Genomic DNA, 17,526 nt, shown 5'->3' with positions numbered 1-17,526 from the left:
CTACTTGTGCATGAATTTCATGCACCAGGCCTCTAGTTTATATATATAAAAGGCTAAGTGATTGCCTGGTAGGTATGACGCACACTGACCACCAGGGGGCAGATGCTTAACGCAGGAGCTGCGGAGCTGTGGTGACTTGGCAACGGTGGTTCTTGGATGATGCACCCCGGAACCAGAGAGGAGGGAGCCCGATTCCTTGCGAGACCTTGCGATTCCACCTTTGGCCATGGATTATGTTGTTGCTGGGGCACTGTTAGCCTCGAATCTGGTTTACTGCACACTTGCATTTGCGTTCCACACCCTGTATGACAGCAACTTTGCAGAGTGCCCTCTCGCACTCTGGGGCCCCTCCGGGGATGTCGGAGAGCCGGTTTCGGCCCAATCCCTGCAGGCCAGACTGAGGGGCCCTACCTGCAGGAGGGACCCCGCTCACTCTGCAGATGCCCTTCGAGCTGCGATGCTACCCCAGGTGCGTGCAGCTGGGGAGGGACCATGGGAGGTTGTCTCCAGGGTGTGTCCGGTCTGTCTCGCCCAGTCCTGCCCCGCTGGCACCTTCTAATAAATTTCCTTTCAGTGTGCATGAATCCATGCACTAGGCCACAGATTCTAGTATTTAATAGTTTATCTTGATAGTAAAACTATCTGCCCATATAAGTCAAATTGTATGCAAACAATACCTTGTTTGTGTGTGCCATAGATGTACCAAAGCAAAGAAACAACTGGTGTGTGCATACCAGATGAAACTTGAGTGACAGTTATTTTGAAGTATATTATTGGCTCTATTTAATTATTTCTTTAATCAGTAATTTACCCAAATTTATAAATGTGGCAAGTGAATTTGTTTGGCATTAGTGAGTGTTCTTATGTGACTTTGGGCAAGTCACATATTTTTGTGTCTCAATCTCTAATCTGTAAGATGAAGATACTAATAGTGCTTACCTTGTATGGTTATTGTAAGCATTAAATGAGTTAATACATGTTTCAGTACATGACAGTCAACTCAAGCGTTGAATGGTTTAAAACAGATATTTTGCTTATGAATCTTCGATCTGAGCAGGGTTTAGCCTGGTTAGGTCATTCCACTTGGTGTCAGCTTGGAGAAGCATAAAGGCTGGAGACTGCAGTTTACAGAAAACTCATTCAAGTACCTGTCATATATGTGGTGCCTGGGCTGAGAAGACTCAAATAGCTGGGCGCTAGAACAGCTGGAGTTCCCCCTGTGTCTCTCTCTCTTTTGAAATTTATCTTTATAGTTGAAAGTATTACAACTATATTTCCCCCCATTTTCCCCCCATTGACTCCCTCCTCCTCACGCCTGCCCCCTCCTCAAGCCTTCACTGTACTATTGTCTATATCAGCGGTCGCCAACCAGTTGTCCGTGAGGTCCGAAAGGTTGGCGACCGCTGATTTATATCTATGGGTTATGCATATATGCATGTAAATTCCTTGGTCTGTGTACTTTCTTCAAGGATCTCTTCTGCATGGTGTCTTCAGAGCAGTCAGATTTCTTTACAGGGTAGTTCAGGGCTCCCAAGTTGTGTGTTCCGAGAGAGAGCCAGGCTGAAGCTGTACTGCCTTTATGACTTAGCTGTAAGATGTCTGGTAGTATCATAACTTCTGCAGTAGTCTTTGACCTGCTTTGATTCAAGGGGAGATAATATGAATTCCCCCCAAATATAGACCCCCCCCCCACCTCTTTTTTTTTAATGTATTTTTATTGATTTCAGAGAGGGAGAGAGAGAAAGAAACATCAATGATGAGAGAGAATCATTGATTGGCTGCCTCCTGCACACCCCACACTGGGGATTGAGCCTGCACCCAGGCAGGTACCCTTGACCGGAATCGAACCGTGACCTCCTGGTTCATAGGTCAACGCTGAATCACAGCCATGCCAGCCGCCCCCACCCCGCCAACTCTTGATGCCATGTTGTAAGAAGAGCATGTGGGAGGATGAATATTGCTGTAGCCATATTTCAATCTGACAACACAGCACATAGAACAAAAGCAGGATATACAGGAAATTGTAAGCTGTTATGATAAAGAATGGGAAGTCAGATTTAAATAGTGTCTTATTATTTGTGATATACATTTTGATGTAGTGAATTACATAATCCCTTTTTTTCCTTAAGAGGAAGTCAAAATGTAACAGGCAGGCAGTTTATAGTTTTCTTGAAGTGCCTGTTTTTTTTAATGATTCAGTTTTAGCTTTTAATCCCCCTGTCAATGCCTAGATTAAGGAGCATGGCACAAAACAATTGTTCATTCCAACAAATGGGGGTGGGGAATGGTATGGATAACTCAAAGTGTTTTCACTCTTAAAGTTGTATAATATCTGATACACAACTTCAGACTTTTCAAAAACATAAAATACTCTTAAATGCTTTGCACTGTTTTGAATTTTAACGTTTAATAATTTTGATTATAAGTGTGGGAGAGACAGAGTAATCTTCTGAGTAGTGAGTGGCAAAATTTTTTTTGGTAGATGAAACATTGCCTGCTAGCTTACTCTGCTATATGATTAGATTAGCACTCCTGTGTGTGGTTTTGTTTACCTACAATTTGATAAATAATTTGAAAACTATACATAGTATATTTCTATCCAAAGCATGTTACCAATTACAAAGATAAAGTTTATAATACTTACTCTGACTCTGTTAAATATTCCTTAGACCAGTGGAATTACTGTCCCTTTTTTCATACCACTTTTCTTCATTCTGTGTGGAAGACCATGTTCCAGTCTTAAAATATTAGACTTATAGAATATTTGTTTTAGAATAATTAAGATACAAATTAGGACTGAAGACTTCCTAATGATTATGTTTTTTATTGATAGAACAAAAATAAAACAGCCTGGTCCATTAGAGATTAGGGAGGTTCTTTGGTGGAACCTCGTTCTTTAACTTCCAGATCCTGAAGAAAAGTGGTTAGATGCCTTGCTCGTTCTGTTTTCCTACTACATTCCTTGTTTATGGTGCATTTTATCCTTTCTGTCACTCTGTATATAAGATAGGGCAGTGGTTTCTAACTTTTTGGTGTGAAAGTACTATCCATTTCATAATTAGTAACTTGACAATTTCGAGGTCTATGGTTGAGAAAGTAAACTAAAAACAATTTACAGACTTTGAGTAGTGGATGAAACTTTTTTTCCAAATGAATATTTATATGGAACCCAATACATAAAGACATATTAATATAGTATTTTATTAGTATTTATTTATTTAAATGTTTTTATTGATTTGAGGGAGAGAGGAAGGAAGGGTGGGAGGAGAAAGAGCGAAACAAGATGTGAGAGACATTAATTGACTGCCTCCTGCACTCCCTACTGAGCATTGAGCCGAACTTGGGGGGGCGGGGGGGGGGGGTGTGTGTGCCCTGTAGGGGAATCTAGCCGTGACCTTTTGGTGCATGGGAGGATGCTCAACCAGTGGAGCCACACTGGCCAGGGCAGTATTTATTGTTATAAGCTGAAAACATTTTTTATAAAATCAACCAAGAACAGTAAAGCTTTTAGAAGAATTTAAATTTGAAGTAGGGTTTGTTTTATCATTGTTTTCTTAATTCTGTTTTGGCTGCTTAAGTCATGAAAATGTGACTTGCAGATACGTACAGCTTGTCTTTCAGACTCCATATATACTTTAGTTGTACTGGTGGAGAGCTATAAAAGAGTATTTCTAGTATAGACATTTTGTTTTGAAAGACACCATTACTTAATTATCTTAATTATCTTTACTTAATATCACAAATGCAAAAGTGACCAGCCCCTCAAACTTAAACAACAAAACTTAATATTGTTTCATGTTAGCTCTTTAATTTGGAACCAGCCACCTGGCTACTCCCCTAGGAGAGGAGAGCATGCAGCAAGTTAACTTGTGAGTCTTCTTGGAAAGTGTTTAATTGGGAAAAGCATAAAATATGTGACTGTAGACTAATTTTAAATGAATGGACATGTGGAAGTCTAAATTATGGTTGGGAAACGCGAGTGCAGAGCTGCAACTTTACTAATCAATGTCTTCATAGGAATTGGACATTATATTTTAATTTTTGTTTGTGACAAGAGTAAGTTATATTTGATTTCAAATTATGCACCCATATCCTCTTCAGGTCCCTGTTCTCAACTCTTCTTTAAAGTTAGACATTTTAGTAGCTTAGAAATCATTTCAGAGCAGGGGGAAAAAGAGAAGGACCCAAAGTTGGCCAGAAAAATCCACAACACAAATGAATTTCCTCACAGATAGCTGAAAAGAAGACTGCAAATAAAGCTGTCCCTATCCATGTGACCTCAGGATGAATTTTAAATTCAATAATTAACCTAAGAATAAAATAAAAATATTCCAGGTCACAAACATACTCTTTCCATTCCAGAGACACTTAAGCTTTCCTCCCTGTATACCAGGGGTAGGGAACCTTTTTTCTGCCAAGGGTCATTTGGATGTTTATAACATCATTCGAGGACCATACAAAATTATCAACTTAAGAAATTAGCCTGCTGTATTTTTGGCAGGGCTAGATCAATTGATTATAAGACCCTTGGGCCGGACATTCCCTACTCCTGATACATACTCTAGATCAGTGTTTCTCAAACATTTGCTCTTAAGGACTCTTTTGCTTTCTTAAATATTGAGAAATATGAATTCTATATCAGTAAAAAATGTTAAAAAAGTTACTGAAGAATCCAGAGTTTTTGTTTTATTTTTTTTGTTAATCCTCACCCAAGTACATTTTTTCCATTGATTTTTAGAGAGAATGGAAAGAAAGGGTTGGGGGAGAGAGAAACATTGATGTGAGAGAGACACAGTGATTGATTGTCTCCTCCATGTGCCCCAAGCGGACCAGGGATCAAACCTGCAACCCTGGTACATGCTATTGACCGGGAATGGAATCCTCCACCCTTTGGTGCGGAGGCCAGTGCTCCATCCACTGAACCACACCAGCCAGAGCCTAAAGAGTATTTTTTAAAATGTAAAATAACTTTTCCAGTTAAAGAAATAGAAGTGACATTGTTTTATTTTTAATGTCTTTAATGTCTGGCTTAACAGCTAGTTCTCATCCGTGCCTCTTGAAATGAATTAGTTTGGTTGAACTTTGTGATGAAAATCTGGCCTCATACAGATATTTAGTGGAAAAGGTAGGAGTATTTTTTTAAAAATACATTTTTATTGATTTCAGAGAGGAAGGGAGAGAGAGATAGAAACATCAATGTGAGAGAGAATCATTGATTGGCTGCCTCCTGCACACTCCTACTGGGGATTGAGCCCACAACCCAGGCATGTGCCCTGACTGGGAATTGAACCCTGATCACGGTCGATGCACAACCACTGAGCCACACCGGCCAGGATAAGACTATTTTTGTAACTGAAGCATCATGGAAGAATATTTTTGCTAGTTCTTGGGGTGCATTTGTTGTTAGACACAAATCATTAAGCTTACTAAATAGGTTCAAATTCAGTTTAATTCTTAGGTGTGAGCAAATAAGGTTGAAATGGTATTAGTGAATGTTTTTCATTTTAGAAGAATGTGTGCTGAAATAATTGTGATTGAAGTATGTTTGCAACTTGCAGATGATTGAGAAAAACAAATTACATATAGCCAGTATCAGACTGAGATACATTTTTTTGTGTCTGAAATTTTTTGTAATAAAAACTTGGGGTAGGGAAGCATACCCATTAATATAATACAGTTTTTATAATTTACTGGTACTACATTGCAAACTGCTATAGATAGCTTTTGATGGGTTTAGGCTGAAAATTTCCATTGACTGTTCTGTAATTGAAGCTACTTCCATGTAGTTCTGTTGGGAAGATATTTTTTTTAAAAGTGATTTGCTTTTAAAATGAAGGAGAAATTGTGTTACATTTCTTAAGATGTGAAATTTTAAGTACTTAAAATTACTCAATAACGTTTATTACTAGTAGAATTTTTGGTAAATAAAAAGGTTACTAACATGTCATACTTTGTTTAGTAAATAAAAAGTAAAGGGGATTGATTGGCATTTTCAATTTTTTTAGATAGATTAGATTAAAAGACATTTTATTTGGACTTTGGGTAAAATCAGAGAAATTTGTTGCACCCAGTTTTCTCTCTTCTGCTTTTTTATTTAAAAGGGAAAATACAGCCAAATTTCCCAACCTATTTGAGATGGAAAGAGGTAGGATGTGATGGCAGTTATATTCTTAGATTAATAAAGACACAAGGATGTCGGGTCATCTAGTGGTTTGCAAAATTGTAAAGATAATCTTTTGATTCTGATATACGTATAGCTGGAAACTATTTATTCCTCCATTTTGCTTAGAACTATGGGAGGGATGAAAAGTGGTGACCTGTGTGCATATGTATGTATGTGTGTGTGTGTGTGTGTGTGTGTGTGTGTGTGTGTGTTTGGTTTGTTTTTTGTAATGTATAGTATTGGGGAGTTCATGAATGCCAAAAGTTGCTTAAATTACCCCATGCATATCTGGCACTTTGATTTGTACTTTATTGCCAACTATATAATCTCAAGGAAATTATTTGCTACTTTCTAATGGAAAATACGGGTAGTATGCTTTGTATGGGGCAGAATATCAAATGGTAACCTTAATTAAATATTTATAAGATCATATTCATGTTAGTGAATTTCTAGGAATAACACAGCCTTTTTTCTTCTTTTGTAGCATAAGCAGTACTATAATGGATGTAGACAGCACAATTTCCAGTGGGCGTTCAACTCCAGCAATGATGAATGGACAAGGAAGCACTACTTCTTCAAGCAAAAATATTGCCTATAATTGTTGTTGGGACCAGTGCCAGGCTTGCTTCAACTCTAGTCCAGATCTGGCAGATCACATCCGTTCCATACATGTAGATGGTCAGCGAGGAGGGGTTTGTTTTGTCATTTCTTTTTTTTACTCCCTGTGTTCATTAGTTTTATTAATTTATAATTGATAGGCTTTCCCCCCTCCAAGTAATTTGGGATTGTTTTTATACAGGCTTTATTTTTTCAAAATTTTTTTTCTACCTTTTATTTGCAAATTTCCACTTGATGCAATCAAATTAAATAGAACATATGATGTGGTCTTTGATTTACTCTTAGGTATATTAGACTTTCTAAAGTATAGTCGGAATATTATAAATGAATACAGTGTATTCCAAAGTTCTGATGTTTTCAGTTGAGGACATTTAGGAGTTGACACTGTTTACGATTTCTGTTAGGGTGGTTCTGAATTATCCCTGATGCTGAAATTAACTGGAGAGACCATTGGTATCAGGATTAGTGTATACAATCCTATTAAATGAAAATCTGCATTTACTATTTGCAAATGAAAACTGATCATCTTTTCCCAGGTCTTATCAGAGCTGATTTAGATAAAAACTTCTGATTAGTCAGTATTGACTTATATTCTTTCAGGAACACATTTATACATTTTGTCAGTTCTTATAGTTTTTTTTTTTTTTTTTTTAATATATATTGATTTCAGAGAGGAAGGATGAGGGAGAGAGAGATAGAAACATCCATGATGAGAGAGAATCATGGGTCGGCTGCCTTCTGCAAGTCCCTCCCGGGGATCGAGCCCACAGTCCAGGCACGTACCCTTGACCTGAATTGAACCTGGAACCTTTCAGTTCGCCGGCCGACGCTCTATCCACTGAACCAAACTGGGTAGGGCAGTTCTGATAATTTTGTTGGATAGTAAATAAAGAGCTGAGCTAATTAGGTTAGTCAAAGTGGAATGGAGCAAAATCTTTAAAATATTATAATATAATATAATATTATTATATTTCTATTTATACTATTTTCAGTTTTATCTAGGTTTGTCTTGAATAATTACCATGTTTAGTACATTTTCTAGGAATTAATGTTACATTGTAAATACTGATAGTTTATTAGGCCACACATTTTCCATCACCCTGCCATCACTGTTGAGATATACTAAAACGGTTAAAATCATTAGGGTTTAAGTGAGTATGCAGCTGTTTCCAAGATTATATTGATACCTAGAGGCCCGATGCACAAAAATTTGTGCACTCGGGGGGGGGAGGGGGGAGCCCCTCAGCCCGGCCTGTGCCCTCTTGCAGTCTGGGAACCCTCCGGAGATAACGACCTGCTGGCTTAGGCCTGCTCCCGGGTGGCAGAGGGCAGGCCCAATCCCTAGGTGCAGCCACTGGTCGGGGTCAGAGCAGGGCCGATTGGGGAGTTGGGGCGCCGCCCCCTGTCATGCACAGAGCAGGGCGGATCGGGAGGTTCCGATGCCACCCTCAGTCACGCTCAGGGTAGGGCCGATTGGGGGGTTGGGGCACTGTCCCCTGTCACACTCAAGGCAGGGTTGATGGGGAGGTTGCGGTGCCATCCCCTGTCCCGCACAGAGCAGGGCCCATCAGGGGGTTGGGGCGCTGCCCCCTGTCACGCACAGAGCAGGGCCCATCAGGGGGGTTGGGCTCCGTACCCTGTCACGCACAGAGCAGGGCCCATCAGGGGGTTGGGGAGGTCCCCCCTGTCACGCACAGAACAGGGCCAATCAGAGGGTTGGGGTGCCGCCACTGTCACACTCAGGGCAGGGCCGATGGGGAGGTTATGGCTCTACCCCATCACACACAGAGCAGGGCCCGTGGGGGCCGGGGTTGGGGCGCCGCTCTCTATCACCCACAGAGCAGGGCCAATCAGGGGGTTGGGGCGCCACCACTCTCACACTCAGGGCAGGGCCGATGGGGAGGTTATGGCTCTACCCCGTCACACACAGAGCAGGGCCGGGGGGGGGGGGGTTTGGGGCTCCGCACCCTGTCACACAGAACAGGGCCGATCAGGGGGTTGGGGCGCCTTCCCCTGTCACAAACAGAGCAGGGCGGATAGGGAGGTTGTGGCCCCGCCTCCTCTCACACACAGAGCCGCAGGGCGATCAGGGGGTTTGGGCGCTGCCCCCTGTCACGCTGATCCCGGTGCCAGGAGGCCTCGTGGCTCCGTTGATCCTGGTGCTGGGAGGCATATTACCCTTTTACTATATAGGATAGAGGCCTGGTGCATGGGTGGGGGCTGGCTGGTTTTCCCTGAAGGGTGTCCTGGATCAGGGTGGGGGTCCCCACTGGGGTGCCTGGCCAGCCTGGGTGAGGGGATGATGGCTGTTTGCAGCTGGTCACACACCCTTCAGGGTGGGGGTCCCCACTGGGGTGCCTGGCCAGCCTGGGTGAGGGGATGATGGCTGTTTGCAGCTGGTCACATACCCTTCAGGGTGGGGGTCCCCACTGGGGTGCCTGGCCAATCTGGGTGAGGGGCTGAGGGCTGTTTTCAGGCTGGTGGGTGACTGAAGCTCCCAACCACTCCTTTTTTTCTTTCTTTTTTTTTTAATTCTGGGCCAGCTTTCGCTCTGACTCCAGCTCTGAGGCCTCTGCTGCTGAAAGCAGGTATCTGGTTTGTTTGTGTTCTATAATCAAAACACTGTATCAACTCCAGCTCTGAGATCCTGGCTTGCTGAAAGCAGGTTTCTGGGGTTTTGTTTAGCTTCTATATTTGTAACTATGTTTCAAACTGCAAGCTCAGAGGCCAGCAAGGCAGGTGCGGAACGTTGGTTTCCTCTGTCACTGAAGCCAGCAAGCCTCATGTTAGTTTTAAGCTGCCTGGCTGCCGGCTGCCATCTTGGCTGACAGTTAATTTGCATATCGCCCTGATTAGCCAATGGGAAGGGTAGCAGACGTACGCTAATTACCATGTTTCTCTTTTATTAGATAGGATTAGATTCTATTACTGATCTTTAACCAAAAAAATATAATCATATAAGCACCCCTAACATATTTACCCGTGGTATTACATTTAAAAACTTCTTTTAAGAAGTATTTGCCGTTGTCACCATATGTTGTAATGTGTTAGCAGTCTTTTGAATACTCAAGCTTGATGAGTAAACATTTATCTTATTAGGTTTAATATATATGGTGTCTGGGTAGATACCAGATGGTGTATGAATAAACTGTGTTCATCCTGTGGTTTTTCACTGGTTAGGCAACTTTGGTAACATGTTTCTCCCCACCATACCTGCCCCTCTCCAATCAGGTTTTTGGTGAGAATTTTCCTTTTTTTAAAAAAAAATTTTTTTTTTATTGATTTCAGGAAAGAAGGGAGAGGGAGAGGGAGAGGGAGAGGGAGAGGGAAAGGGGGAGAGAGAGAGAGAGAGAGAGAGAGAGAGAGAGAGAGAGAGAGAGAGAGAGAAACATCAATGATGAGAGAGAATCTTTGATTGGCTTCCTCTTGCAAGCCCTAAACTTGGGATTGAGCCCACAACCAGGGCATGTGCCCTGACCAGGAATCGAATCATGAACTGGTTCATAGGTCGACACTCAACCACTGAGTCATGCTGGCCGGGCTGAGAATTTTCTTAACCAACTTGATTTCCTAGTCATTACTGAGTTGCCTTTTGCGAGTCAGTGCTTGATGTCACTTGGTATATATCACTACAGTAGTCTTTTGAGCCATGGCATGATGTTTTTTAGTAACTTGACTTAGCAGCTATGTAAAGGATTCCGAGCTATGTAGAAGATCTCTGGGTTTCTCTTAGTAAATGTGGAAGAATTTCACATTTCTAAGTCTTGGATTTTACAAGTTGAGTTGGCACACAGCCTTATGAGAATGTTTTCAGCTCTTTACAGATTTGTAGAAAAAATATGACTTATAGATTGAATGTATCATGTAGTCACTGCAACTACATGCACCTTATTTATTTTTTAATATATATATTTTTATTAATTTCAGAAAGGGAGAGGGAGAGAGAGATAGAAACTCCTATGATGAGAGAGAATCATTGATTGGCTGCCTCCTGCATGCCCCCTCCTGGGGATTGAGCCCACAACCGGGACACGTGCCCTTAGCGGGAATCAAACCTGGGACCCTCCAGTCTGCAGGCTGATGCTTTATCCACTGAGCCAAACCAGCTAGGGATACATATACCTTATTGATATTATAGAGCTAGACATGAAATCTTGTTAATTTCTATAATAAGTATAAATTTGTTGAAATGAAAACCCTTATGTCATTTCTTGAATCCTTACTCATAAAATTACTTTGTTACAAATAATGATCCTCTGGCTAATTTTAAGAGTAATCTTATTATATATATTATATAATATAACATAATATATATATGCATAAAATATATAAAACATCCTATCTAATAAAAGGCAAAAAGGGTAATTGACCGTACCTTCGCTGCGCTTCCCATTGGCTAATCAGGGTGATATGCAAATTAACCACCAACAAAGATGGCGGTTAATTTGCATACATAGGCGCCAAGCAATGGAGTGAAGCTGGCTGGCCCTGGGCAGGAGCAGCGAGCGAAGGCCGGCATGGCGAGCAAAGAGCAAAGAGGGAAGCCCGCTGCACCGGCCTCCGCCACGCCCCCGGGGCCCGCACGCGGCGAGCAGTGAGGAGCTAAGCCCCTCGCCTGCCGCGCCGGCCCCTCCTGGCGAAGAGCAAAGGCCTGGTTTCCAGGCACCGGAGGAAAACTGGTGCCAGCAGCCAGGGGAAGGGGCCCCCGCGGGGCCCCAGACTGTGAGAGGGCACAGGCCGGGCTGAGGGACCTACCCGAGTGCACAAATTTTTGTGCACCGGGCCTCTAGTCCTATATAATAAAAGGCTAATATGCAAATCGACAGAATGGCAGAAGGACTGGTCCCTAGGAGGTGCACTGACCACCAGGGGGCAGACGCTCAGTGCAGGAGCTGCCCCCTGGTGGTCAGTGCGCTCCAACAGGGGAATCGCTGCTCAGCCAGAAGCCGGGTTCATGGCTGGCGAGCATAGTGGTGGTGGCGGGAACCTCTCCTGCATTTGCTGCAGCACTAAGGATGTTTGACTGCTGGCTTAGGCCTGCTCCCCACGGGGAATGGGCCTAAGCTGTCAGACAGACGTTCCCTAAGGGCTCCCAGAGTGCAAGAAGGCACAGGCCAGGCTGAGGGATCCCTCTCCCCGCCCCCCGAGTGCATGAATTTCATGCTCTGGGCCTCTAGCGCATGTGTGTGTGTGTGTGTGTGTGTGTGTGTGTGTGTGTGTGCGCGCACACACGCGCGTATATGTGTATAAATCCTCACCTGAGAATTTCTTTTTTCTTTTATAGAGAGTGGAAGGGAGGGAGGGAAAGAGGAAGAGAGAGAGAGAGAGAGAGAGAGAGAGAGAGATATCAATTGGTTGCCTCTTGCATGAGCCCTGACCAGGGTCAGGGATGGGGAGCTAACCTGCAACCGAGGTAGGTGCCCTTGACGGGAATCCAGCATGTGGATGCTCTAACCACAGAAAACTGGCCAGGGCAAGAGAAATGTTATTTTGACCACAGAAAGGAGATTTCATTAAAAAAAAAAATATTTTCTTTTATTGATTTCAGTGAGGAAGAGAGAGAAAGGAACATTAGTGATGCGAGAGAAACATTGATTGGCTGCCTCCTGCACAACCTTCATCAGGAATCGTGTAGCCTGACCGGGAATCAAAAGGTCACCTTCTGGTTCACAGGTCGCCGCTCAATCACTGAGTGATGCTGGTCTGGCAGGAATCCTCATTCTTGAAGGACGTTAATTGCTGAACTACATATGTATTGGAGAAATGTAGAAAATACATCTGAATTTTTCTACAAACCAACATTGGTGTATATACAGACTATGCTTTTAGAATGAAAGTGTGAATGAGAATTTGAAAACCTGGAAATCTTGATCTGGTTTTATGCTTAAAGATAGAGTAGCTGTTGCCCTAGCTGGTTTTGCTCAGTGGATAGAGTGCCAGTCTGTGGATTAAAGTGTCCCTGGTTCGATTCTGGTCAAGGACACATGCCCGGGTTGTGGGCTTGATCCCAGTAAGGGGCATGCAGAAGGCAGCTGGTCAATGTTTCTCTCGTCATTGATGTTTCTATCTCTCCCTCTCCCTTCCTCTCTGAAATCAATAAAAATATATTAAAAAAAAAATAGAGTAGCTGTTGGTTGGAACGTGTATGTGTGTGTGTGTGTGTGTGTTTAAATGGCCTCTTTGAAATTTGGAACTTGAAAAAAAAATATTTTAAGTGTACACTTCAGTGGCATTAGTACATTTACATTGTTGAACAACTATAATCACTGTCCATCTCCAGAACCTTTCATTATCCAAAACTGAAGTTTGTACCAATTAAATAATAACTTCCTTGACTTCCCTTCCCCTAGCCCCTGGTAATTGCTGTTCTACTTTCTGCATATAGTAAGTGGAAAATAGCAGATTTTGATGACATAATTGTTTTTTTTTTAATCTTTTAATTTCTTCTTTCTACTGTATGTATTATACTATCATAATGGAATAGAAGCAAATGAGGAAAAAATTGGTAACTCTAGAGGACTTTGTGCTTTTAATTATTGAAAGATAATTTTACTGGAGCAGTAGGTTAGTAAGATTTAAATATTATATTAAATCTTATTTTTTTTTTTTCCTCATCCAACTTTGATCTTCACTCTGGAAAAAAACAAAACCATGTAACAGCTTAAAAACTTCCTTTTCCCCCTTTAAACAATGTTGCTGTGTCACTTGGACTTTATATTTACAGTCTGAAGCCAGATGGAGTTAAGTTTTCCTGACCTTTTCATGTATCAAAGTGGTTGGATACTTAACTCTATTAAAAGTTATACTAACCATTGAAATAGCAAATTACAAATATACCGTTTTTTTAAAAAGTCATGAAATGGTTTTCTGCTATTTAAAAAATAAAAACAGGCACAAAATATTAATCTTTATTGTTAAATGTAATAGAATTATGTTCTTGTGTCCATACATTCATGTATGCCTGGATTTCCAAAACTAGACTGAGCTGTAAAATCAAATTTCAAACCCCAGTGTTTTGATAGGTATGCAACTTCATCTTGTAGGATTTCAGTGGTCCAATAAGATCCATTAGTCTTCTGTTCTTTCTCTTTTAACTATTTCTTTAAATACAGTTGCTAGAAAGAAATGTGTTCATGTTTCTTGATGCAGGAGTTATTTTACACCTTTTATTAAGTTTGCATTTGTATATGTTCTTTGGTGTGTTTGAGGGGAGAGGACCAGAGGGCTATTAGGAGTGGGGGGCCAGTAAGGTATTATTCAAAGACTTGAATGAGACCAGTTACCTTTATGTTATATAAAATGACATTTGTAGACTCAGGGTTACATCAGATTTCTGCTAGGAAGTGAAATCAATTTTTGGTGGTCACTTTGTGTTTTTTTGTTTGTTTTTTTTTTATCCTCACCTGAGGATATGTTTTTAGTGATTTTTGGGGGGAGAGGGAAAGGAAGGGAGAGAGAAAGAAACATCCATGTGAAAGGGAAACATCGATCAGCTGCCCCCCAATTGGGGATCGAACCTGCAATTCATGTATGTGCCCTGACCAGGAATTGAACCCGAAACCTTTTGGTGTATGGGACAACACTCCAACCAGCTGAGCCACCCAGCCAGGGCTCACTTTGTGTTTTGATCGCCAATCTGATATCTCCTGAATACAACATGAGATTTGTCATATCTTTTGCAATACATGAAAAATATTTTAGGTTTTTAAACATTTTTGTCCTCTGTTTTATTACATATCTTTAACAGAAAATTGAAAATGTTAATACATTTACTGTGGCTAAAATTAATGATACAAAATTATAGCTTTCATTTTAGACAGATCTTGAAAGAGCAAAATTGTTTGAGACAAAATAGATATAAAAAAATATGCTTCTCTTTTGTATGTTCACATTTTGTAAAAGAAAGAATTTTTCCCTGAGAAATAATAGAACTTAATGGAACTCTAAAATCATCCATCTAACCCAGCTGTGGGCAAACTACGGCCCGCGGGCCGGATCGGCCCGTTTGAAATGAATAAAACTAAAAAAAAGAAAAGACCGTACCCTTTTATGTAATGATGTTTACTTTGAATTTATATTAGTTCACACAAACACTCCATCCATGCTTTTGTTCCGGCCCTCCGGTCCAGTTTAAGAACCCATTGTGGCCCTCGAGTCAAAAAGTTTGCCCACCCCTGATCTAACCCATTCCTGATTTTATTTTTTACTATTTTATTTAAAATATATATATATTTAAAATACATTTTTATTAATTTTAGAGAGGAAGGGATAGAAACATCAATGATGAGAGCATCACTGATCGGCTGCCTTCTGCACACTCTTCTCCCCCCTCCCCCCCTCCACCCTCCCCCAACTAGGGATGGAGCCTGCAATCCAGGCATGTGCCCTTGGCTGGAATCGAACCCGGGACCCTTCAGGCCGGATGCTGATGCTCTATCCACTGAGCCAAACCAGCTAGGGCTAAAAAATATTTTTATTGATTTCAGAGAGGAAGGGAGATGAGAGATAGATAGAAACATCAATGATGAAAGAGAATCATCCATCATCTGCCTCCTACACACCCCTCACACTGGGGATTGAGCCTGCAACCCAGGCAATTGCCCTGACCAGAAATTGAACCGTGACTTCCTGGTTCATAGGTTGACACTGACCATTGAGAAGCACTGGCCGTGCATATGTAGCTTTCTTTTTCATCCACAGTTGCAGAAAAATCTGGTGGCGGTTATTTTGAGAAGGTATCTCCAATGTCTAATACAAACATTTTTTCTGTTAACTGGTCTTTCTTAGAGAATATACATCATCTTACATTTTTACCGTGTTTTTGGAGTTATCAAATGTGTGTTCATAGTGTTTTTGATGAAAAAGGAAATGAGACTTAGATAAGTGGTTTCTCCCAAAATTACATAGCTGTGAAGTGTGAAAGCTTACTAGAATTTAGTCATTTACTTTTGTTCTTTCTGTTTCTGTTACATATAATACAACCCGATATACCATACATCCAATGTTCTAATTAATATGGCTAAATCTTAATTCATTTTAAGATAGGATAGAGGAACCTTAAGAGGTTTTATTTTTGAACTTTCTTTCATATTTGGGTTTAATTCCTATGGTGTTTGGTTTTTAGAATTTTTGCAATGAGAACGTTTCTAAAAATAAGGTATAAAAATATTTTTAACAAACTGGCATCAGAAAAGAACTGAGGTTTGAATAAAGATTCTTATGTCAGATTTTGGACTACCTGTTTTTATCCAAGGGATTTTCTAATATAAATTAGGAAAGGAAATTTAGCTTTTAAAAATTTTGTGGATCCTTGATGTGGATTTTTAGTGCCATTGTGTATATCAAGACTATCCTTGTGCAAGTTTATTGCTTCCTTCTTCTTGCCCCCTAATTATTTTTCAAATATTTCACAAGTATTTCATTCAAATATTGGCAAACATAGTTAGCTTTGGTCTCTTTACACTTAATTTCATTTCCTAAAATATTCACTAGGTTAAAGGTTATGGTTTTTCTTTGAATTTGAAGGTGTTGCCCTAATAGTGTTACTAGAAATTATTCCATCTCTAGTCTAGACCATACCTACTCACAATTAAGGCTATTATCTGATGGAATTACATTGCCTCCATACTTATGTGTATTCATAGGGGAAAAAATTAGAAGTTAGAGATTTGTGGTTTCTCTCAAATGTAGTGGTTGGTTAGTGTTTGAATATTTTTTGGGAAAAAAATTTTTTGAGAGTAATTCAGCACAGGGGTCACTTAAGAGTTGTATCAGCAGAATTCTTCACTGTTATAAAAGTTATTACATAGCCAAAACCGGTTTGGCTCAGTGGATAGAGCGTCGGCCTGCGGACTGAAGGGTCCCAAGTTCGATTCCGGTCAAGGGCATGTACCTGGGTTGCGGGCATATCCCCAGTAGGAGATGTGCAGGAGGCAGCTGATCGATGTTTCTAACTCTCTCTCTCCCTTCCTCTCTGTAAAAAATCAATAAAATATATATATAAAAAAAGTTATTACATAAATTATATTAATTTTGTACCCAAATACTTGTTTTAAGGCATTTCTGATTTTCGGGTATGATTTATGAAAATTTTAAACTAAGCTTTGATTCCTGTTTATAACCTGGATTAAAAATTTAAGACTTTAAGAGTCTAGTAAGTCTTCAGTCAGGAAATTGATAGATAGCATTGATTATCTTAGTGATTATCAAATATTACTGAATTAGTTTCCATAACATCATAGGTGTAGCTTCACATTTTTTCCCTTTTTTTCTGAATGCATTGAAAAGGTAGCTTTTAATTTTGGGAACTTTAGCAATCATTTTATAAATGTGTACTAGGTCAGAAATTTTAAGTATGAAGGAAGAAATGTTAATGACATATCTTCTTAAAAAGACTCACAAATCTTTTGTGGAATCAGGATATAACTTTCTGAATAGTCACATCAAACAGTGTTGCCTAGTTAGACCTATTTGATGTAAAATGGTTTTGGTTTTGAGTAAAAATTGATCTGTTATTTTAATGATTGCTTCCTTAATTTTGTGTGTTTTTTTCTGTTTATGTGTAGTACATTATAGTCTTCAAAGTGTGGCTCTATTTATAATTGCTCTTACTTCAGAAAAGAGCAGAGCTTAAGAAATGGTACTTTGAAGGTGATGATTACAGTAGATTTGTATTTCTTTTTTTAAAATTAAAAAAAATTGATTTCAGAGAGAGGAAGGGAGAGGGGGAGGGAGAGAGAGAAACA

General features: G+C 40.4%; 1 protein-coding gene across 4 annotated transcripts in view; it reads left to right on the top strand.

The window, feature by feature from the left end:
- Positions 1 to 17,526, top strand: part of AEBP2 (AE binding protein 2) — a 64,143-nt gene that overhangs the window by 12,328 nt on the left and 34,289 nt on the right. For all 4 annotated transcript variants that reach the window (XR_004965761.1, XM_036297325.1, XM_036297326.1 and 1 more), the window contains exon 2: positions 6,648 to 6,855. Coding sequence is in view for 3 of the 4 variants with exons in the window: in XM_036297325.1 (XP_036153218.1) it covers positions 6,648 to 6,855 (208 nt within the window). In the remaining variant the exon portion in view is untranslated. The remainder of the gene's footprint in view (positions 1 to 6,647; positions 6,856 to 17,526) is intronic.

This window comes from Myotis myotis, unplaced genomic scaffold (genome assembly GCF_014108235.1).
Source record: "Myotis myotis isolate mMyoMyo1 unplaced genomic scaffold, mMyoMyo1.p scaffold_m19_p_3, whole genome shotgun sequence".
Taxonomy (NCBI): domain Eukaryota; kingdom Metazoa; phylum Chordata; class Mammalia; order Chiroptera; family Vespertilionidae; genus Myotis; species Myotis myotis.
The sequence above is the reverse complement of the archived record's forward strand: the minus strand, read 5'-3'. Positions and strand labels throughout refer to the sequence as shown.